This window comes from Hemibagrus wyckioides, linkage group LG05, assembly GCF_019097595.1.
Source record: "Hemibagrus wyckioides isolate EC202008001 linkage group LG05, SWU_Hwy_1.0, whole genome shotgun sequence".
NCBI lineage: Eukaryota > Metazoa > Chordata > Actinopteri > Siluriformes > Bagridae > Hemibagrus > Hemibagrus wyckioides.
In genome coordinates this window covers 3,550,594-3,573,205 of record NC_080714.1, presented here as the reverse complement: position 1 = coordinate 3,573,205, position 22,612 = coordinate 3,550,594, and the positions used below count along the sequence as shown (strand labels likewise).

The 22,612-nt window shown below is 40.6% G+C and overlaps 3 protein-coding genes across 3 annotated transcripts; 2 read left to right on the top strand and 1 right to left on the bottom strand.

The window, feature by feature from the left end:
* The first annotated feature begins 803 nt into the window (after positions 1-803).
* Positions 804-4,370, top strand: ppiaa (peptidylprolyl isomerase Aa (cyclophilin A)). The gene is made up of 5 exons (XM_058388992.1): positions 804-985; positions 3,046-3,076; positions 3,165-3,253; positions 3,637-3,809; positions 3,961-4,370. The coding sequence occupies exons 1-5, from the start codon at positions 917-919 to the stop codon at positions 4,091-4,093; spliced, it is 495 nt and encodes a 164-aa protein (XP_058244975.1). The 5' UTR covers positions 804-916; the 3' UTR covers positions 4,094-4,370.
* A 1,841-nt stretch (positions 4,371-6,211) lies between these two features.
* LOC131352879 (dickkopf-related protein 4-like) lies at positions 6,212-10,282 on the bottom strand. The gene is made up of 4 exons (XM_058389403.1): positions 10,087-10,282; positions 9,057-9,149; positions 8,849-8,930; positions 6,212-8,198 (listed from the first exon to the last, which is right to left on the bottom strand). Exons 1-4 carry the CDS (start codon positions 10,189-10,191, stop codon positions 7,960-7,962), a joined length of 519 nt encoding a protein of 172 aa, XP_058245386.1. The 5' UTR covers positions 10,192-10,282; the 3' UTR covers positions 6,212-7,959.
* Positions 10,283-11,280: 998 nt separating this feature from the next.
* On the top strand, positions 11,281-22,315 carry LOC131352691 (chromaffin granule amine transporter). Its single transcript, XM_058388987.1, has 16 exons — positions 11,281-11,991; positions 13,639-13,771; positions 14,186-14,537; positions 15,380-15,438; positions 17,403-17,486; positions 17,766-17,858; positions 17,948-18,037; positions 18,138-18,181; positions 19,059-19,119; positions 19,227-19,322; positions 19,993-20,071; positions 20,256-20,307; positions 20,478-20,541; positions 20,626-20,745; positions 21,258-21,391; positions 21,480-22,315. Exons 2-16 carry the CDS (start codon positions 13,657-13,659, stop codon positions 21,585-21,587), a joined length of 1,551 nt encoding a protein of 516 aa, XP_058244970.1. The 5' UTR covers positions 11,281-11,991; positions 13,639-13,656; the 3' UTR covers positions 21,588-22,315.
* The last annotated feature ends 297 nt before the right edge of the window (positions 22,316-22,612 follow it).

Genomic DNA, 22,612 nt, shown 5'->3' with positions numbered 1-22,612 from the left:
GGAAAGCCTGACCAGAAGAGTTGAAGCTGTTATAGCTGCAAAGGGCGGGACAACTCCATATTACATTCATGAGCATGTAAAGGGTGCCAATAATTTTGGATTTGAAGCTATGTTTAAGAACAGAGACATGCAAATAGAGCAAACGTGATCTGGTACAGTTGCCACTGATGTTTGTGTTTCTTTGGTAGCTATGGTAGCTTAGTGGTTAAGGTGTTGGCCTACTGAACTGAAAGGTTGAGTTTGAATCCCAGGTCCACTAGAGGCTGAATACCGGTAATGTAAATGTGTGTATATCAGGATTAAATGATTTCTGAGTTCAGTGTTTTGAGGGAACTGCTCCAGTGTGTGCTGATCAGGTTACAGTCCATATGGAGGTCTCCACGTGTCTATGCGGGTTTGCTCTCGGTTTTCTGGTTTCCTCCTTACTTGCCCGGCTGTGATCCCCCTAAAAAAACATATGTTAATGACATCACTGACTTCTCTTGCTGGTCCGGGAAAGGTAAAGACGATATATTTAGCCGGAAATGTATTTATAATGGCCTTCCTTATAACGCTTTATAACCGTATAACGCCTTGTGTAAGCGCTTGTCCCCCTCCTCCCCTTACACCCTACCCTAGTGCACTTCTGTTACACGGAGCCATTTTGGGATTCTGCCGCTGTCCGTGACACCGCCCTCGCACCCGGGTTCGATTGGCTGGGCGCCCCGTCACTCAACGCCCTCCTGCTTTCTCATTGGACGAGAGCCTTGCTACAGCATTTTTGTAAACCCTCACTAACTATTATAAACTCAATGCCGGCCTCCTTTTCCTCTCTCCTCCATTTCCTAGACCATATACCAATCCGTCTGGGCGAGACGAAAGATTCCTAATTTCAGCCTAATTTAAACTAATATATATATTATTTTTTAAATCCGAAATGGCCAACCCAAAAGTTTTCTTCGACATCACTGGAAACGGAGCTCCTCTCGGTAGAGTGATTATGGAGGTAGGATTTATGTATAAATATATATTTATATATTTTCGGTCGCTTATTATTATTATTATTATTAATATTAATATTATTATCACGCGTTATTAAATGGTCTTGGGATGAAATGACTTCACAGATGGTGGAAATGCCTGTAATTTTCCATAAAGGGTGTGTGTGTGTGTGTGTTTGCGCCAGGGTCCAAGCTCGCGTGCAAGCTTTTGTTATTTTCTTTTTTTTTCTTATGATGTTCATTCTTACACTTCATTCATTATTTATAAGGAAAGGGAGATGTGAGGAAATTTTTTAATAAACGGTGATAAAGAGATAGATAGAGAGAGAGAGATGATGTGCACCGATTGCACCAACCTTGGAGCCAGTTTGTCACACACACACAACCAGTCCCTAATATTATGACGTTATTGTGGCTTAAAAATGGAAGTCTGCCTTTCAGGATGCATTACTGCAAAAGAATAGTTGGTTTTAATCAATAAACCTTAATGCAAATACGTCTCCTTATGCACGGTGTGGTCATTTAACCTGCATGTCTTTAATCCAACAATACGTTGTAAAATTAGACGCAACTATATATATATATGTATATATTTAGTTCCTGCTTCTGCATTTGGATTAATTTAGCAAACCCTACATCCTCTTCAAAATTCTACAGAGCCGTGGATGATGATTATTAAAACAAACAAAAACCCGCAGAGCTTTCAACACTGAGAGGAATTTGAACTTGAACGTGTGATAGTATAGCGCCGGTTAGCATACACGGCTAACTCGGCTAGCGATCTTCTCTTTTTTTATCGCCTCATGGCGTTAGACTCGTGTTTTTTTGTTTTGTTTTGGTAAACACCTAAATGCATAAAATGCTCAATTAGTTAATTATACGCTCCTGGGACTTGGGTTACAATTACAGTTTAGACAAGGTGTTCATCTGTCAAAGCTAAATATGCTAAGTTATGCTATATGCGACATACTAGCGAAACCTAATGCTACAAAATTTGCACGCGCTTCTTTGTCCGTATTTTATTCCCTCATGTTACTGATTTATTGTTTTATATATATATATATATATATATATATATGTTTTTTTAAAATGTAATGTAACGTCAACAGAATCTAGAACCTAGTCTAAAATGATGGTGATAATCATGTGTCTCTTTATTTTTTGCACCTTTATGCGACGTGAAGCTGTACATGAATGAATTTATAAATGTTCTGGAAGGTTCTATAGTGGGAAGGAAGAGGAGGAGGAGGAGGAGGAAGGGGGATGACGGGCGAGGGAGAGAGAGAGAGAGGTTGCGGGGGCGCGCGCGCGAGAAAGAGAGAGAGTGAGAGCGCGTTCCTGAGGCGCTGCGGAGATTTCTCACAGAGGACCCCGCCTTTCTTTAACAAAAAACCCCCGGATTAGTAGTGCAGAGGGACGTGTACACCAGTTGTGTATTTATTGTTAGGAAATGTTTTACAAATGCGACATTTTGGTTTCAAAACGCCAAGAGTGATTGAGCACGTGCTCGCCCCCCCACACACACACTTTCTTCTTTCTTTCACGCGCATGTATATAAATATAAAGTCGCTTATTATTATTATAAGTATTATTATTGTTATTGTTCCATTTGTGTACTTGTTTTTAGGATAAGGACTTTAGAACAGGATTGTGTGTTTGCCTATGGGCGTGGCCGTGTGTGTGTGTGTGTGTGTGTGTGTCAAATGTAGCCGTCGTTGTCGTCTGACCGCATACCTCATCGCTGCTGCGCTTTCAGGCGCGCTCACGCGTTTAATTTGCACCTCCCTCTCCCCGTGATAAATCGTGTCACGTGATCTGGCCAGCAACACGATTAAGGGTAGAAACTGCAAGCATGCATGCAGTCCATGATGTGCATTACTGGTGCAATCGGGCTGTATCTGAAGCCACACCCTGTACACTGCGTCGTGAACTATTTTTGGGAGCGGCTAGTCAAGGAGAGACCCTTTTAGCCCTATTTGTAGAAAGCATGTAGGAGCACGTGGTGTGAATTTTTTTTTAAATATTTTTTTAACATGAAAAATAACACTTGTGTGTGTTTTAACAGCTGAGAGCTGACGTTGTCCCCAAGACAGCAGGTATGACTTCTCGTTCCCCCCCTACACACACACACCTTATTTAAGACCTCAAAAGACAACTATCAATGTGCTATTTCTGTGTTTGCAGAGAACTTCAGGCAGCTGTGCACAGGGCAGCCTGGCTTCGGCTACAAAGGCTCCACCTTCCACCGCGTCATCCCTCAATTCATGTGCCAGGTACGCTTCTTTTCCCTACAAGAGCCTCTCCGAAGAACCACACTTTTACTCCTCTGGCACAGAACCGTGCCTCCGGTGAAATCTATGTTCACTGTACAAGCACAAGATCTGATTCTGATCTTTCTCTCTTGGTCACCTTTGTAACCACAAGCATCTGGCTTTAACCAGATCGTTCTGCTATACAACATTTCCTTGGATAGATTCCTGAAATACCGAATAAATCATCTTCATCTACTCCCAGAGATCAGACAGATATATATATCAGACTGATTTTCTGTGTCTACACCGTTAGAAACTGCTTCAAATTGCTTCGAAGTTCCTCTTTTCACAGCATCATTGCGACCTGTGTATGTGTTAGTTAAACACTTTTTATACGTTTGCAGGGAGGCGACTTCACAAACCATAACGGAACTGGTGGCAAGTCCATCTACGGCCACAAATTTGAGGATGAGAACTTCTCTCTGAACCACACGGGGTTTGGCTGCCTGTCCATGGCCAACGCTGGACCCAACACCAACGGCTCGCAGTTCTTCATCTGCACAGCATCCACCAGCTGGTCAGTTTTGTGTTTTTTTGGATGCATATCTTGATAAAGAATTAAATTTTTTGCTATTTCTGTTATTTTTATATAGTCATGGGTGTGAAGCGCCCTCTTAAATCTAGATCTTTTGAAACCTTATGGAACCGCTTCCGTCGTGTCTCCTCAGGCTGGATGGGAAGCACGTGGTGTTCGGCCGGGTCGTGGAAGGCCAGGAAGTCATCAAGAGGGTGGAGGGATACGGCAGCAACAGCGGCAAGACCAGCGCCAAAATAGTGATCGCCGACTGCGGACAGCTGTAGACGCTTCCCGGCTCCTGTCCCGCTACGTCTCCTGCACACCCCTGATCTCTTAGTCCCCTTGAAACGCCGCTCAGATCATGACATTCCTGTCCTGCTTCGACACCCGCTAGTCCGCGTCCCTTACGCTGTCCACTGTTTTGACGGGTTGCCTTTTTTTCCTATCCTTTTTAATTATTATTATTCTGATCGGTTCTCATTTTTCATTTGCAAATAGAAGCCTCTTACGGGGCTGTAAGATTTGTGTAACGAAATCTGAAAATAAAAAGGGGAACAACGAGCCGGAGACATTTCTCACTTCTTGCTCTTGTGTGCTCAAATGGGTGGTTTGATCCTAGCTCATAAATTTCCTAGACTAGCTAGGAACTTTCTCAGCTAGCTGATAAAATTCCATTTCAGTACTTTAGGGCATGCTAGCATGGCAGTTAAGCGGTGGAATAATTTGGCTAAATTTATGTACGTTTTGCGTGGTGTATCAGCAGTTTTTGGGGGTTTGGGTTTGTTTGGTTTTTTTTGCACACCTTTCAGCTGAAAAACACGGACAAAGTGGTGCAAGAACATTAACACCATGCTGAAAGAAATATTTATTTGCAAGAAATAAGTAGCACTGAGGATGGGAGCTAGCTTTAGTTATGTAGCTGACGGTAGCTCGGACTGCTAAAGGGTGTTTAAACGCAGTTCCTCAGACACGATAGGTTGGTGTGGATTAGGACGCGGCATGACGCGATGTCCTCAATAATCATGAACTTCATCATGTAGCTGAACAATAAAACCGGATTGGACGAATGGAATCACGCGTGTTGGTCCAGTATAAGAGTAAAATCCCAATTCAAGGCTCAGGATCGTGGGTTAAACTGCTATTTTTTATTTTAAAATCTTTATCTTATCTTAAAAAATGAAAATGATTGGCTGATGAGGGGAACATGTGCAGATGTCAAATATAAATAAAAATGAATTCCTTTCCTAGGCAAATGGTATAAGGAGAATAAAATGCTTTAGCATATTTGCCTCGCACCTCTAGGGTTGGGGTTTGATTCCAGTCTCTATAGTGTGTGTGTGTGTGAGAGGAGTTTGCATGCTCTCTCAGTGCTTCATGGGTTTCTTCCGGGTTCTCCACTTTCCTCCCCCAGTCTAAAGACGTGCTGGAGGCTGATTGGCTGTCTCTAAATCGTCCGCCATGTGTGAACACGGAGTGTCTGGGAAAAGCGCTACAGAAAATGGATGGAAAGCATACTTTAAAATGTGTGTTCCTTTCACATGCAGTAGTTAGTGGGATGTGGTGGAGATGAACAGGTGTGTCTGGCTTGTTTCCACTCAGCAGCTGAATAATATAATAAAAACCAAGCTCAAGTTTCTGTAAAGACGGATCGTTTCAGCCGCGGGTGTCCGATTTCTCCAACTGCATCGTGGGACTTGTTCGCGTCCAGCGTCGTCTGACGCGTCCGTGCGGACAGCTGGGAAGCTTGAGGAGTAACCCTAGCTCTGGCGTTAACGTTAATGTGCTAGTTTAGTTACTCAGACTGCAGTAAGAAGAGCTGCATCTGTGCAATCTGAGACTGGGAGGAGACCGGATACAAAGCTCCTGACTTCAAAACATCGTGTAGATTTATTATCTGGATCTCTGTAAATGCAGCTGCTTTGAGAAGAAAAGCATTGTGGTTTTGCTGCATGTGTTTTAAGTTAGGGTGGATCCTCCATCTCCTCCTCTTGGGGATCGAGTGTATTTCTGCATTGCTGCCACTAGGTGGCGACAAAAACCAGTAAACATATACACGGTCATGAGACGCAACATCTATGGATGGAATAAATGAGGATATGAAGCTAGTGGGTGCAGGTGTTGAGGATGCAAAAGATAGGGATCGGTGGAGAGAGATGATTCGCTGTGGACACCACTGAAGGTAAAAGCCGAAAGAAGAAGAAGAGGAGACATGACATCTGAACATGACGTCAGAGATCGAATACAAGAGTTAAGATGTAATTGTTTGGGTTTTAAACAGCAAAAAAGCTTTTATTTGCAAACATACTCCACTCTAAAACAAGTGCTCGAATCATGACTCAGCTCTTCACTACCGTTTTTGTTTCACGATTCAAAGCTACTCAAGCAAGAATACAGAGAGAAAAGCATGTGTAAGTGCTATATATAAATATCCAATAGAGGGCGCTCGAATCCAACACGGCTGTGCTGAACAAACTAGTGCATCCTACGTTCAAAAATACGTCAAAATAACAGTGTACAACATCTTAAAAACAGCAAGCAAACATGATTTCACATACACGAGGATCAAACGAACAGTTTAGCGAAGGTTTACGCTCAAACTCGGGTTTTCTTTCGTAACCGTTTACCATTTAATGTCACAAAATGGATTAGCACTAGCAATTCTATAAAAAATAACACTAACAGCTTAGCTCGAAAGATTAGTTCGGCCATGAAACAAATCAAAACATTTTTGTTTTGTGCTGGAGGCTAAGTTTAGCACCCTATACGTTTAGCATTGCGCAAACTGGGTAAATATTTTCCGATAACCCGACATCCTTGGTGTTTTATTCCTCTTATGTTATACCACAGTAATGGTGCCAATGACTACAATTTTAATTACTACCTAACGACACACTGTACTGTTTTTATCCGTTTATGGTTACATTTACTGTTCGCTAAAGTTAGCAAAGTGTCTAAGAACTTAAAGGTTCCAGTTTAACCTGAAACTGGAGACTCCTTCCGTAAAAGTTTACCGAAAACCTCACCATGTCAAAGCTGACACACGTTTTCTTGTCTAAATAACATCGAGTTTTAGGTTTGTTTTGTTTTGAAATCCATTTGAAAGGATTAGCCTTTCGAGTACGTAGGTGTTCGCAACGTATTGAAACGAGCGTGTTGATAGAAATCTGCGATCTTCTGACCAATCAGAATCAAGAATTCAGTAGCACGGGTAAAATGATCCATGAATTAGATCAACACTTAATTCCCTCCGAGACACGATTCAGACACCCAGTTAGCGCAATGCTAATCAGCTAACTGAAAGTTAAAAATCTGTTCACTATGCATGTCACATTACATTCAAATTTCACACATTCACTTGCCAGAGCATGAAAATATTAAAATAATAAAAAAATAAAACCCTGCCTTCGGTTCGAGACAGGCGTGTCTGAAATGGAAAAGCAGGTGCCTCGTTTTTATAGCGCTAATCTAATGACTCAGCCGCGTCTTTCTTTTTCTTTTCTCTTTCTTTCCTTCCTCTACAAATGAATTAGCCCGTCTTTGCTACGGAGAAGCTGAGCTAATGAAGAACATTAGCGAGGGTACAGACAGAAATATTCACCTCATGTTCCATATCAGTTTCGGTCAAATATAAATACAGATGTTTAAGAGTTGATAACCTTACTGGGATCAGGACTAGTGTTATAAATATTATTTCTGTAAAAAATAAACCTATTTGTTAGTTGTTTGAGAATGCTAACCTAGAACACTCAAGCGTGAGGCACTGCTTGCTAACTTTATAATAATAATAATAATAATAATAATAATAATAATAATAAGTGCTGGTGAGGAAAGGAAGAAACATGAGAAATAGGAAACTTATTTTGTGAAAAATAATAATAATGTTAAGTTAATAAAAAAATAATAATATGATGAACCAAACTGGACACGCTATTGCTAGCCACACACTCCAGCTCTGACTGAAAGGCGTGCCGGACAGAATTGTGGGATATCTCTCTTGGCCAGTAAAGATGAATAGATACCGCTTTCAAAAATAATTGGCCATTTGTTCATCATACAGTCTTTTTCTTTTCTTTTCTTTTCTTTCCTCCATCACAAGCTGCCTCCAGGCTCGGCCCAAGACGCCATCAGTGTTTTCTGTTCCAGACACACCCTAATACGGAACACGACACTCTCCTTGTCCCTTGAAGCCACCAGACATTGGAAGACAGTTCAGACCCTCCATGCAGGAGCATCGAGACAAACGTCTGCGGGATTTAGACTTTGGTCGCACCAAAAGGCACATCTCTCCTTCCTGAAGAACCCTCTGGCACCGTCTTACGCCGGCGTATTGAATGCAGCAAAAGCCCTCTCCGCAGTCACGGGAGCGGACGCACTGATTCCTCCGCGCCTCTGTGCCGTAAAAATAAGTCAGATGAATTATTATTATTATTATTATTATTATTATTATTATTATTATTATAAAACGGAAAACGTCTCAAAATATGATTATTTTGAACCTTTTTTCGCTACAGCTGTGACCCGACCGCATCACAATAACTGAAGTCTTGTATTAATGCGCCAGGTTTTAAACGGAAAAATAACCGTTACATTTCGTGCTGCCTTCAAGTCCGCTCCAAAAGTTCGTGCTTGAGAGTTCACAAGTGGCAATTTCGACGTGCTTGCATGTGGTTTTTGAACTTTATTGTCTTGTCGATAACTAGAAGTTTATTTGTGCCGTCATGAAACAGTACTAAACAGTTACCATGCAAAATTATCACTCAGATCTCTCTCTTTTTATGTTTTCTGACTGGAAAGCAGCAACTAGCCTTGTTCGGTCATCATCTTTAGTCATTGCAGGCCAGAAAAAAGGACCAGAGATATTGTAAGCCGCTTCTTTAAAGCGACTATAAGCTACTAAATCTCTTCTAACTCCAGTGTTTAGCGGGTATTACAGTTAAAAACCTCAAAACCAAACCGTATGATGACTTTAATGAGCTTTGAGATGGTTACAACTGTGATCTATAAAGAAATAAACAAAGATGTGTGTCTGAATTTTTTACCTCTTCCACCGACTGTATCATCCAGCGATGGCCTCTTCTTACGAGCACGTCTCTTCTGTGAGGTCTGCTGGCATACGTGTCCCTGGATTGTGGGAAGAGATTACGATCGGCGTACGTTCAACATCTCCAGACGTCAGAGATTTAAGAAAGCAGTCGTAAGACAGCAGGAAGTGTGTGTGTGTGTGTGTGAAGTGATCCGGTTACTAACCTGCTGATTGGGGCATTCAGGGCTTTTCTGTCGTTGCCTCACGTTGTTGAGGACGCTCACGTTGACTGTGAAGTTCTCAGGTGGCATCACGGTCTGTCCAAAGTCAAAGAACATCAGTAGAACCACATCAGTCCCCTTTAATGTGTCGCTTTTTAATTTCTTGAAACACCAGAGAAGTAAGAATGAAGCGAAGGAAGATAAGCTTGACAAGCTTTGGTTGATTTATGTGAACGTGTGAGTTTGTTACACCTTGTTTCATTCAGGCACTGGGAATCAGAATCAGAAAAACAACTACCACCTATCCTAGAGCAGGAAAATATTGGAGCTGAGGCGAACGATGATGAAAGACATGGAGGGAAAAAGACACGTAATACGAGAAAAGGAAAGAAACCATGAACAAAATCATCATCAGGAGAAATGAAAACATTCTGAACAGCAAGTGGAATAAATATCCACATAGTACTCAGCATGGTGATTTTTTTTATATTTATATAATAATTAATATATTAATATCCACCATTTTTTTGTTTTGATTCCTGATTATCATTTTTTAATTCTCTCCTTGATGGGTTTGTTATTTTAATATTTATAATAATTTATTTATAATTTCATATAATAGACTCTAGACTGTGAGCAGTCCACGACTCGTGATGTGTTTTAAATTGTGCCCTATAATAATAAATAATAATAAATAATAAATATAATATATAATAAATAATTATATATAATATATATAATAATAAATATAATAATAAAAAGACATTTTTATTTTTCTATAATAATAAAAAAGACATTTTTACGTCATCATTTTCACCCAAGTATTTCTAATTTTTTCATGTTTACTTTCTAATGTTTATTTAAAAATATTTTTGTTACTATTTCTTCTACACTGAACAAACTCCTACGATGCAAAAAATGAAGATCTCCGCTGCTCATTAAAGTACAATGTTAGTTTTTGGATGTGGAGTCAGTGTGAGAATGATGATGATGAGGAGGAGGATGAAGAATGAGGATGAGGTTGCGCTCTTACCGGCTCAGGGTCCGTGACGATCTCTCTGGAGGAGCGAATCTCATTGGAGTCCAAGCAGAGAACCGCTGAGGCGAGGCACAGAGCGAGAACAGCCAGCGTCCACATGGTGAGGAGAATGGCAGTGATCGTAGCTCTGGGAGAAAAGAAAAATGAAATGAAAGAAATAAATCAACCTCTCAGGTGTGTTGAAGAAGTGTGTGTCTCCTCTGCTTCAGCCTGCACACTGAACGCATGTCAAAACAGGATGGTTTATATAACAGACCTGGCATTAGAGCGGTCATTAGGGCCAATTACTATCTGTAAGCTGGAGATGAAAAGCCCTTTTACACGTTACACCTTCCGACAAAAGCGTGTGTCATCAAAACTCTCAGAGTGCTTTGAACGAACCCCCGTGTATTAACCGCATCAGTGGAGGCCCGGATGGGAGCCGCTTTCCTGCGCCGGAACAGGTGATTTACCTGCGCCCTCGGCTTGAGCCGGCTCCTTCACAGCCTTTTTAAGCCGCCGGTTAATTACCAGAAGATTAGACTTTACTGATCTACAAGGGCTGCTAATGCTTTTCAAAACGGCTCGAGCCGGGCCAGCCACTGCAGTTTCAAGGGGAGATGAAAAGCGTTTCCGTTCCAGGCCGAGTTTCCTGATCAAACCCGCATTAAACGTGGGATTTCCAGCCCGCAGTAGCCTCGGGAGAGCTGTAATTATCCCTCCTGTTCAAACAGGATGGCCGAGAGAGACAGAGAGAGAGAGAGAGAGAGACGAGGCTTCAAAGACAGACGAAGCTTAACAGGAGCAGGAAGACGTGATGACCTTCCATTATTACTGTGATTTTTTATAAAAGAAAAGAAACAAAAAACATTATTCCTGCTTTGCACTGTCCTGCTGAAACAATCAGCCATCTAGAGGGTCTCAAAGAGCTAACTGTGTGTGTGTGTGTGTGTGTGTGTGTGTGTGTGGAGATAAGAGGAAATTGAGCACCAAGCAGGTGATGGATGGATGGAAAAAGAAAGTCTTTAAAGCCTGAGGCTGGTGCATGCAAAAAAAGAAAACATATCAGATACGACATCACTAGACTGGTTGTGTGTGTGTGTGTGTGTGTGTGTTTGAGCTAACAACAAAAAGGAAATGAAGCATATATATATATGTATATAATGTATACATATATATATAGTCCCCCCCCACTCTCTCTCTCTCTCTCTCTCTCACACACACTCTCTGTCTCTGTCTCTCTCTCTCTCTCTCTCTCTCTCTTTCTCACACACTCTCTGTCTCTCACACTCTCTCTCACACACACTCTCTTTCTCTCACTCTCTCTCACACTCCTTTTCTCACTCTCTCTCTCTCTCTCTCTCTCTCTCTCTCTTACTTATTGTGAGTGTAACTCAGATGAACTTGAATCTGAATTGAAAATGAAATGAAATTTTCCACTCCAGTATATGAAACTCACACGCAGCAAGCTGCACACTGGAGAAGCAGCTGTTTGGCGAGTGTGTATGTGTGTGTGTGTGTGTATGTGTGTGTATGAGTGTGTGTGTGTGTGTGTGTGTGTGAGGCTGATTGTGATAGAAAAGATAAACTGTAACCAACAGAAGCCTTCAGGTCATTCACCTATCCAATAAAGACCAACAGACGCTGACAATTACCCTCGCTCTGACGCAGTGTGTGTCTGTGTGTGTGTGTGTGTCTGTGTGTGTGTGTGTGTGTGTGTGTGTGTCTGTGTGTGTGCATGTATGTGTGTCGTAATAAGGTATAGGGACTGTCTCTTAATATGAACAGAGCTCCAACAAGTGACCTGGCACACAGCTCACCTGTCGTGGACACACATACACACACATACACACATACACACATACACACACATACACACACATACACATACACACACAGTGAGGGGCAATGCAACTGAAGGTAAGATCAGTTTTTATTAATTTTTTATTTACATATTCATTACCTTATATTAAATAATATGGTTTCTTCTTCTTTTTCATCTTATGACGATGATGATGATGATCATTATTATTATTATTATTATTATTATTATTATTAATTTTATTAATTTTATGCCTAAGAATTTGAAAGGATTTCATCTTAGATATTCTTTCTCTCTTTCTCTCTCTCTCTCTCTCTCTCTCTCTCTCTCTCTCAGTCTTTGCTCTTTACTTTCTGATTCTCTCTTTCTGATTCTGTCTCTTTCTTTCTTTCTTTCTTTCTTTCTTTCTTTCTTTCTTTCTTTCTTTCTTTCTCTCTCTCTCTCTCTCTCTCTCTCTCTCTCTCTCTTTGCACTTTACTTTCTGACTCTCTATTTCTGATTCTGTCTCTTTCTTTCTTTCTTTCTTTCTTTCTTTCTTTCTTTCTTTCGACTGTAATTCTCTATTTCTATTGCAACTGTTAAATTTCTTAAAAATGAACAGCTTACAGGAGTAACATAAATTCAATATAAAAAAAATCATTCATAAGCTAACATTCCTCATGTACATTGATTACAATGACTGCTGGTTTATTTTAATTCTTTTATTGTATCTCAGATCCAGAGACAGCTCACTATATAAATGTCACTGTCTAATAGACCGTAATACAGGGCAGAGATCTGGATTTGAGGCATGGTGTGATTTAACCCAACTAGTTTGATCTTATTCCAGCTGCAATTAAAACCTGATCTCGCACTTTTTTTTAAATCAGTCTTTAATGAAGATTAAAAGTCGGGTGTTTTGTGAACACGCCGTTCCCTTGTGATTAGTGTGATGAGTGCAGGGAGTGTTTGCTGAGTGTGGCGTCTACACGATTCAGGAACGTAATTAACGTCGCCTCTGCACGCTGTCTGCTCTTCTCGAATGCATGCTGATTAGACAACTTGAAGAACATCTTATCTGTGTTTGCTTTGGAGTGTGTGTGTGTGTGTGTGTGTGTGTGGAGGCTGGAGTGTAATTAGAGACATGAATAAAGTAATTAAGATCAGCTTTAGTTAGATTCACTATTTGCTGTCAAACCTGAACAGAGCACCGAGGTTCTAGTGCATGGGATCCACTCGTGATGTTAATCAGAATTCCTCAGAACATTCCAGTGTATGCAGTCTCTTGTGATGTCATAACACACAATCTAGCCTGTGAAACCGCCCATGAGTCATTCAACGTGTAGTCTAGTGTATCTAGGATCATGTGTAACCTCCCCAGGTTCTGCTCGCAACCGCTCCAAGCGGGTCTCTGGCATGGGAGGCGGGCGCTCTAACAAGGAGGCTAAAGACTGTAGCCCCTGGCGTCAGTCACTAGTTCACCTCTTGAGATCAGGAGAGTGAGGTTTACCTGCACAGCACCTACTGCTGGCCTCCGTTACACTCACCCCCCTAAACCTCACTTCCATCCGGGTCATGGCACCAATGGACCCCCCCCAGGTGGAGATTCCTTGTGATGTCATAATTTATTCAGAACAGAAGAGTTTTATTACTTATGATGTCATAACACACAGCAGCATTTCTTATGATGTGTTTGTAAATAACAGGAGGTTTTACAGTGTGGAATCTCTCCTGATAATAATATGTGTGTGTGTGTGTGTGTAAAGTGACCAGGTTTTTTGGCGATGGCTGTGATGAATCCGATGGAGTGGATCCGGAAGAGCCGGGGCTCACGGCGTCTTGTGCTGGTGGTGGTGTGTGTGGCTCTGTTGCTGGATAACATGTTGCTGACTGTCGTGGGTGAGTCAGTAGCCCTACACATGGTAACGCTCATGCTGCTCAAGCATCTCATTTTCTAAACAGATTTTCATCAGGTACAGAAACACCTTGCTTCAGACATATTTGCACATTTGGTGAAGTTTACAAGGCTTTATCCTGGTCAGGGTTATGGTGGATCTGGGGTTTAATCCAGGAACACAGAGGGTGAGGCAGGAATACACTCCGGATAAGATGCCAGTCTATTGCGAGGCTCTGTTCATACAAATATGTACAATTCTTCATAGATATTCGGTTACATCTCTAGCACATATACACTTCATCACTTTCAGGGTATACTCCGTCCTCAGACCTCGGAAAGTGACCATTGCAGACGTAACAGCCCCAAATTCTGGTACTGAATTTTCATCATCTCCTCTCTTATTCTCTCTTTCTCAGTTCCCATCATCCCTACCTTCCTGTATGCCGTGGAGCATCAACCGAGCGAGCTTTCCTCCACCTCCTCTTCCTCCCTGTCTCCTCCCACCATCAACCAGCACACCTTCTCCTCCATCTTCTCTCTCTATGACAACATGACCTACGCCAACACTAACAATGTGACCCAGGATAACCTCCGTGATGCTACTGTTACCCCAGTCTCTGACGGCAATGGCAGTTTCTCTGACTCGGGTGACTGCAAGGACGACAGGAAGTTTCTGGAGGACGAGAACGTGAGAGTCGGCCTCCTGTTTGCTTCCAAAGCTATAGTGCAACTTCTGGTCAACCCTTTCGTGGGTCTGCTTACCAACAGGTGTGTAGTTCTGCAGTGGCTTGACTGCTGTTTCTTAAAGTGAATGATATGGCGTGTGAACGTGGAATAAGGAGAAGTCTGAGAGGTTGGAGATCTTTGGCGGAAACTTGATAGAGGATGGGAAAGATTAGAATTTATAGGACAGCTAGGTTAGCTCAGACTACGGAGATTATGTTCTCTGTCCACTTTCTGCCAACTCCAATCCTCATCGTATCTCAGGGATCTTTACTCTTTGAACCGAGTTCCTCTGCTAATCTAACAGTATTTATGTATTTATGTTTTCTTCCTTCTGTAATTCCACTATCTGGTAGATTGCTTCCTCTTTTTTAGACTTCAGAGTTACTCTGATGTAATTCCTGTTGGAGTCTCAAAAGACAAAAAGGTTTACTTGAGTGGTTCCTTGGACAGTCCATGAGTCTTGCTTTCAACAGAGGGGTCTGGGAATCTTTTATAAATCTTTTATAAAAGGAAAACCCACTGGTGTAAGATTCCTCCAGTGAGACAAATTGAAAAACAAAGTGTAATGGATTTGGATGGGAATTTCTGGAAAACAACCAAATAAAAACTCTTCTTAAAAGCTTTCGACTAATTACTCAATAAGAAAAAAGCTTGTTTTGGATGAAAATGTTGCCTAATGGTTATTTTGGTAGATATAAAGGTACTCCTTTAACAGGGAAATTCAGGTTAAATCAAATAAATGGCGGAATCCATTATGAATGAAATGGAAAACATCTCTTGGCTTTGTTTATAAAAAGTTTTTAACTCATTAAAATTGATGACACCAAACATGAGAACAGCATCCAGTGAGCTGATTTGCGATCTCTTCTTCTCTCTTTTTTCAGGATCGGGTATCATATTCCCATGTTTGCTGGGTTTGTCATCATGTTCGTCTCCACAATTAGTAAGAACAACCTTAAAATTAACATATACACTGGCAAGAAAAGGTTTGGAAACACCAAGACGTTATTGTATTTACAGCTAAATGTAAAAGAATGAATACCAACACAGGAAACATGCTCATCATTCATTTGTAAGAATTTAATCAGCAGGTCAAGTATCTAAACTTCACATGACCTTTTACAAAACAACTACCATTTGCTGTTTATTCAGATAGTGTTAATCTGTTTTCCCCAAAATTCAATGGTTAAATTGATCATGCAGCCCTCCCAGGTGTTAAAACATCTTTAAATAAGTAAATGTCCAGTGAGACAATCATCTGAGTTTATATTTCCTCCATAGGGAGAGTGACCTGTCATTTTCATTGTAAATTAGAATTAAAAATGGCTGAACAAAAACAGATTTACTCGTCAGTCTATAATTATCTTGAGAAAGGAAGGATATGCTCTACAAGATTTAGCCAAGAAATGAAGGATTTGTTTAAAACGGTGTACATTATAGTCTCCAGAGACATGCTTCAACTGAACCCACTCAGGACAGAAGACACAGTAGAAGGCTCAACTGCATATCTGCTTAAGAAAACAAGTACTTATGAGTGTCCTTCTTGGGGAAAAGATGCCTCACTGCTCCTGAATTGGCTGCATGGTTGAATAAATCAGGAGAGAAACCCGTCTGCAGAGACACTGTGTGTAGGAGACTCAGATCATCTGGACGCGTGGGCAGATCTGCCAAGAAAAAACTTTACTAAGGTTGGCAAATAGGAAGAAAAGTTTGCAGAGGGCCAAGATGCACAAACAATGGAGTTAAAATAAATGAAACCAATCTTGCTGGTGTAGGAAATGCTGGGTTGAAGAGTCCGAGAACACCACACAGCCAGCACAGTAGAGCTTTGGGAAATGCTGCAGAGAGAACACTAGCTAGTGAACATTTTGTCCTCAAAGTTGATGTGAAAAATGGGCAAGCGTAAGGATTTGAGCGAGTTTGATGAAGGGCCAAATTGTGATGGCTAGACCACTGGATCAGAGCATCTCCAAAACTGCTGCTCTTGTGGGGTGTTCTCGGTCTGTGGTGGTCAGTATCTATCAAAAGTGGTCCAAGGAAGGAACAGTGGTGAACCGGCCACAGGGTCATGGGCGGCCAAGGCTCGCTGATGCACGTGGGGAGCGAAGGTTGGCCGTTGTGATCCGATCCTCAGCATGCACTGACCATGCTTTGCGATTTTACATGGAGTAGCTGCTGTTGTTTCCAATTGTTTCCGTGGACTTATTGCACAGGTGGCAACCTATCACGGTACCACGCTTAAATTCACTGAGACCCATTCTTTTACAAGTGTTTGTAGAAGCAGTCCATTGGAATCCAATGATTTGGAGGCGTTTCCCAAAACTTTTTCTAATATAGTGTATGTATATAAAAATGACATAGATGACGCACATTATGCCACGTGTTAGTGAACTTGATGCAAATGCTTATAGACATGATTTACGGATAAACAATGTCAAAATCTTTTCCCTCCATTTTTTCTCCTCAGAGAAAGCATGTGCTCACGAATGCCTATGACTGGCTAGTGTCAGTGTGATTGACAGGACAGAGAGAGAGAGAGAGAGAGAGAGTATGCCCCTCCCACCTAGACAGCATGGCTACAGAAAGCTGTGGCATTTTTCAGGTTTAGACTCCTGATCTCTGGCCGATAGGATGAAAAAATAGGAAAAAATAAAAAAATAGGATTTTTTCTCGTGGGAGCCTAAAACGTTTTGGCGTCCACGTGTGCCATCGCTATACATTGTTTTATAGCCAAGATTCACTTTAATTACACTTTAAATTCATCATCATTACATTTGTTCATTAGATTGAATGGAGAATATGGGTGTGGGGGGTGTGTGTGTTTTACTGTCATCTGTTTTAATGGATTGCTTTGATCTTTAATAATTAGCTTGTGTGTGTGTGTGTGTGTGTGTGTGTGCTGTACAGTGTTTGCTTTCTCAGAAACGTACACCTTGCTGTTCTTTGCTCGTTCCCTCCAGGGCATCGGTTCCTCCTTCTCCTCAGTTGCAGGTACAGTGTGTGTGTGTGTGTGTGTGTGTGTGTGTGTACAATTTGATTGATTTACTTTAACCTACTCCAAAAAAAAACTACAAAAATTGTGATTAGATTCAAATGAGGTGTAGGTGTAGGGATGGCATTATTTAGCTAGAGGAACACACACCTTACAAGAGTGTGTGTGTGTGTTTGCTCATCAGACAACTTGAACCAAGTATATTATGAACCATAGTAGATATGTTACTGATTGTGTTGCATGCCATTGTGTGTGTGTGTGTGTGTGTGTGTGTGTAGGACTGGGCATGCTGGCCAGTGTGTACACTGATGATAATGAGAGAGGGATTGCCATGGGGATCGCACTAGGAGGACTCGCCATGGGGGTACTCAGTGAGTGCTGGGATTAAAAATAATAATCACTTGGAAATATTAATAAATACAGGACATGGAGATGAACGGTGTGTGTGTGTGTTTTGCAGTTGGTGCTCCTTTCGGCAGTGTCATGTACGAGTTTGTGGGTAAAAGCTCTCCGTTCCTCATCCTGGCTTTCCTCGCTCTGTTTGACTTAGGTAGAGTTTCAAATCCTTCTTTCTCTGTTATGACTCCATTTGCATTTTTGCCATCTTCTTGTGCTTAATCTTTCATTTATTAATTGTTTTTTTAATAAAGCACTCCAGCTTTGTATCCTGCAGCCATCTAAGATATCCCCTGGGGTAAGTATGGACACCTCACTACATCTATTCACACCTGAGTAACACTTTATACCTGCTTTCACTCTCATGGTCCTCAACATTAAATGTAACTATAAACAGATAAAAAGTACCATATTATTTATCCGTATATATAAAAAATTAGAATTGCTGTGGAGAATGAGGGAATAACGAACAACAGGATGGTGTGTTTTTCTTTAGTTAGTTGGTTAGTTCTGGTTAGTTCCTGTTATCACTTATGTTATAGCAGCAAATAAAACACCTTATGATGTCACTATGAAGCTACAAAAGAGCAAACACCTCCTCTGTCCTGGAGATGTCGGAAAACTTAAAGTCCTACTTTTTAGCGCTGACACTGGAGACTCCTTCCTTACATGTTAAGCATAAAATCTCCTTACAGAAAGTCTTAAACATCGTCATAGGAACAATTCCACACGTCATTCTGTGTTAAATTAGAGTGTTTGTATAGATACAGTATATTCAGTATTTTAAGAAGGTTATTACGTTTAGAAGTTAGCATCTCGCCTACAAATGAAATTATCTGAAGCTGAAAATCTGAAACTAAAATGATCTGAGCTTCAAATCTTTAGATAAAAAATTATGAAGCAATAACTGGAGATTAAATTTTAAAAAAACAAAAAAACATATATAAATCTGATGAAACGATTATAAATAATTGTGAATTTTGGATGAATATTTTGCTGAAAGCTAAAATGTGTGTGTGTGTGTACTTAATATACAGAATAACACTGTCGTGTTCTGTTACAGCCCATAAAAAAGTGCTACATGTTCAGTGTGTATTTCACTTATCGCACCTTTAAATTTTGGAATTTTGTGTTTTGAGTGAAGAATAAATGAGTAACATGTTTTCTGTTTTCAGAGTATGGAGGGAACCCCACTGCTGACTCTGCTGAAGGACCCTTACATACTCATCAGTGCAGGTGTGTGTGTTTGTGTGTGTGTGTGTGTGCTCCAGAAATATCTCCAGAACAATAAGATTTTTCCAAGCTTTCCCACAGTGTTACTGATGACCCCACATTGTTCGCAGGATCTTTGTGCTTTGCTAACATGGGCGTGGCCATCTTGGAGCCCACTCTCCCTATATGGATGATGCAGACCATGTGTTCACCAAAGTGGCAGCTTGGTAAGATTCTTCACCTTCTGCACCATCTCATTACTGAGATCACACAGACCAAATAAAGGAAATAACCTTCAGGGGAAAAAATAATAACGATATTGAGTAATTTGGCATGGCACTGCTGAACCAGATATTAAAGGAGCGGTCAGCAATTTTTTTTAATGATTAATTGAAAAAAGAAAAGAAAACTCATTTAAGTAGTAGTAGTAGTAATAATAATAATAATAATAATAATAATAATAATAATAATAATAATAATAATAATAATAATAATAATGATAATAATAATAATAAGGTCAGCAGGATCCTTTAAGAGCCGTGGCGGTGATGTGAACACACCTATATTATATTTAATAATCACAATTATTTCTGTATGTTTATAGCTGAAACTGAGAACAGGAACGAACTTGAAATGTAACCATAAACTGCTAAAAATTACCTTACCGTCTCAGGAACAATGGACCCTCAGTTCAGAAAGAATTCCTTTATCGAGCATTTCTCTCTCTCTCTCTCTAAATATATATATATATATATATATATATATATATATATATATATATATATATATATATATATAAATGCTCGATAAAGGAATTCTTTATGAATACAGTATGTCTGAGTGTGTGTTTTTATCTGGTGATGTCATCAGCTCTGCCTTGTTGGGTTGATATTACAGGGGTGGCTTTTCTACCTGCTAGCGTGTCTTACTTAATTGGAACCAACCTGTTTGGCCTGCTGGCCAACAAAATGGGCAGGTAAAGTGTGAATTTATGGTGAATTTAATAACATATAAAGAACATTTAATGTTAATGTTTAAAGAGTAATCATATAATTAGGTCATGGCAGTGTACATGGCAGGAAATGAAATAGATTTTGCCGTAACTTCATAGATGTTCAAGATATTTTCCCAATGACTTTCACAACCCTGACTCTTCCTAGGTGGCTGTGCTCCATGATCGGCATGGTCGTTGTCGGCGTCAGCCTCCTTTGCGTGAGTAACTCCGCCTCCTCGCTTATCGAACACCTCTCCTGCCAGTTCTATAAACGTGTTATTTCCTGTTTGCTTCATTTGCTTAGTCTCTGAGTGCAGGTAGCTAGTTACGGGGGAAAATGACCTTTCCTTCTCTTACAACACAAACATCCATTCTGAATTTCTTGCAGGTTCCTTTGGCCAAAAACATCTACGGTCTGATCGGGCCTAACGGAGGCCTCGGATTTGCTATCGGTAAGCTCGGCGCCGGTGATACACCAACAGAACAGGAACAGTGCTTCGTTTCAACTAATCGCTGGAATTTGTGTTTGGAATTAGGGATGGTTGATTCGTCCATGATGGCTATAATGGGCTACCTGGTGGACATCAGACACGTCTCTGTGTATGGCAGCGTGTACGCCATAGCCGACGTGGCTCTCTGTATGGGGTTCGCTATAGGTAAAGATTTATATCTGACATCAAGCTGACAAATCTTTATACTTTAAACTTTAAAGCAGCAGTTTGTCATTTTTAGAGCCCTGTCAGGTGAATTGTAATGACTTCACGTTATAGGCAGCACTATGGCTGTAACATGACATGGGTCTTAAGGAAAGTACAAAGCTGAGTGGGTAATGTTTCAGCAGGGGGCGGGGCTTATTTCAGGGCCAGAAAAATAGAAACAGATGCTAAAACTGAACTTGTGAGATCCATTGTACAAGGAGCTATGAAATTGTATAATACTTACTGGTCTAGAAAATATATAATAAAATTTTAAAAATTGCACCTTTAAAGAGGGACATAAGCTTGTATGAACATATCAACAATGTGTAATACTGTAATTGTTTTTTTTTTTCTTTAACTGTTATGGAGCAGATAAGAACAAGAAAACACATTACAGCACAAAATAAATGTATATTTTCCAAAATTTTTAGAGACATAAACCAAGCCTTTTTACCTCTATCCTGCCGCAGGTCCATCTACAGGGGGCGCTATAGTACAAGTGATCGGCTTCCCGTATTTGATGGTGATCATCGGGGTGGTCAATATTCTTTACGCGCCCCTGTGTTTCTTTCTTAAAAACCCTGCTGCTCGGGAGGAGAAGATGGTAATACACACACACACACACACACACACAGCTAATATTGTACTTTCCCTTCAGGCTTTGTTTGTTCATGTGGCTTTTTCCTCCACAGGCGATTCTGAACCAGGAGTGTCCCATGCATGTGAAGAGCTACAACACAGAGCATCAGTGTAGAGAGTTTCCCCTGAGTGACGAGAGTGACCCTGACCCTGAGGAGTAACACCACACACACACACACACACTGAAGAAAACACTCAGGGATGTTCTGTTAGGCAAAGTTCCTGAAGTTGCTGAAGTTTCCTATAACATTACATCCGGGAGTGTTTTATAAACATTATAAACAGTCATTTCTTTATCAACCTCTCTCTCTCTCTCTCTCTCTCTCTCTCTCTCTCTCAGTAATCAGCTGTCATGAGAACAAGAAAGTATAAAACTCCTCTTTTCTGAAAAATGCATGTCTAACACTGGAGACTCCCATATAAACAATTGTACCCTTATGTTTGTCCGTTAACTTTATGTGTTAATATAGAAACGTGAAAGTATAAAGACATTTTGACCAATCAGAAACGAGTATCCGTCAGAGCTGTAGAATACTGAGTTGTTGTACTTTATTTCAGCTCACGTAATGGTCAGGATTCAAATAAACACTTTGCTTCACAGGAATAGCCTGGATTTTTTTTCCCTACAAATCTCATCAAATGTGTAGGTTTGTTTAAATACCGCAAACACTCGCCCGGATGTAATGACACGGACCCACTTGGTGGTATTAATCTGCAAGGATTTTCATACAAGCAAGACCTCTACCTTCCGACCTACGCCCCTGCTTTTTCTTTCTTCCGTAAACACAATAATCACCTAGAAGTGATTGCATGGAACGCGACGGTGAAAATCCAATATCCTCTCCATCAAAGCACTTTGTTCTAATGTCAATAAACGCTCACGTAGTAAAACCCAAAAGGTGATGCTTCTTTTTCTTTTTCTACCTTCCGTTCTCTGATATGAAGGAAAGACAAAGGCAGGTGACAGATGGGACAAAACCGTGTGCAGTGCAGTCCCAAGATTTCATTTCCACCCTGCTGGACTTAATAAAAGCTTTGGAAAGGATGAATAGAACAGCTTTTACAATGGCCAGACAATACAGCTTATTGAATTGACAATGCTATTTATATAAAGATCCTTTTATAGTTTGATTTTCAAGGGCAAGTTAAAATAAAGCTTTGCTTTTTCATTCTGTATATATCTATA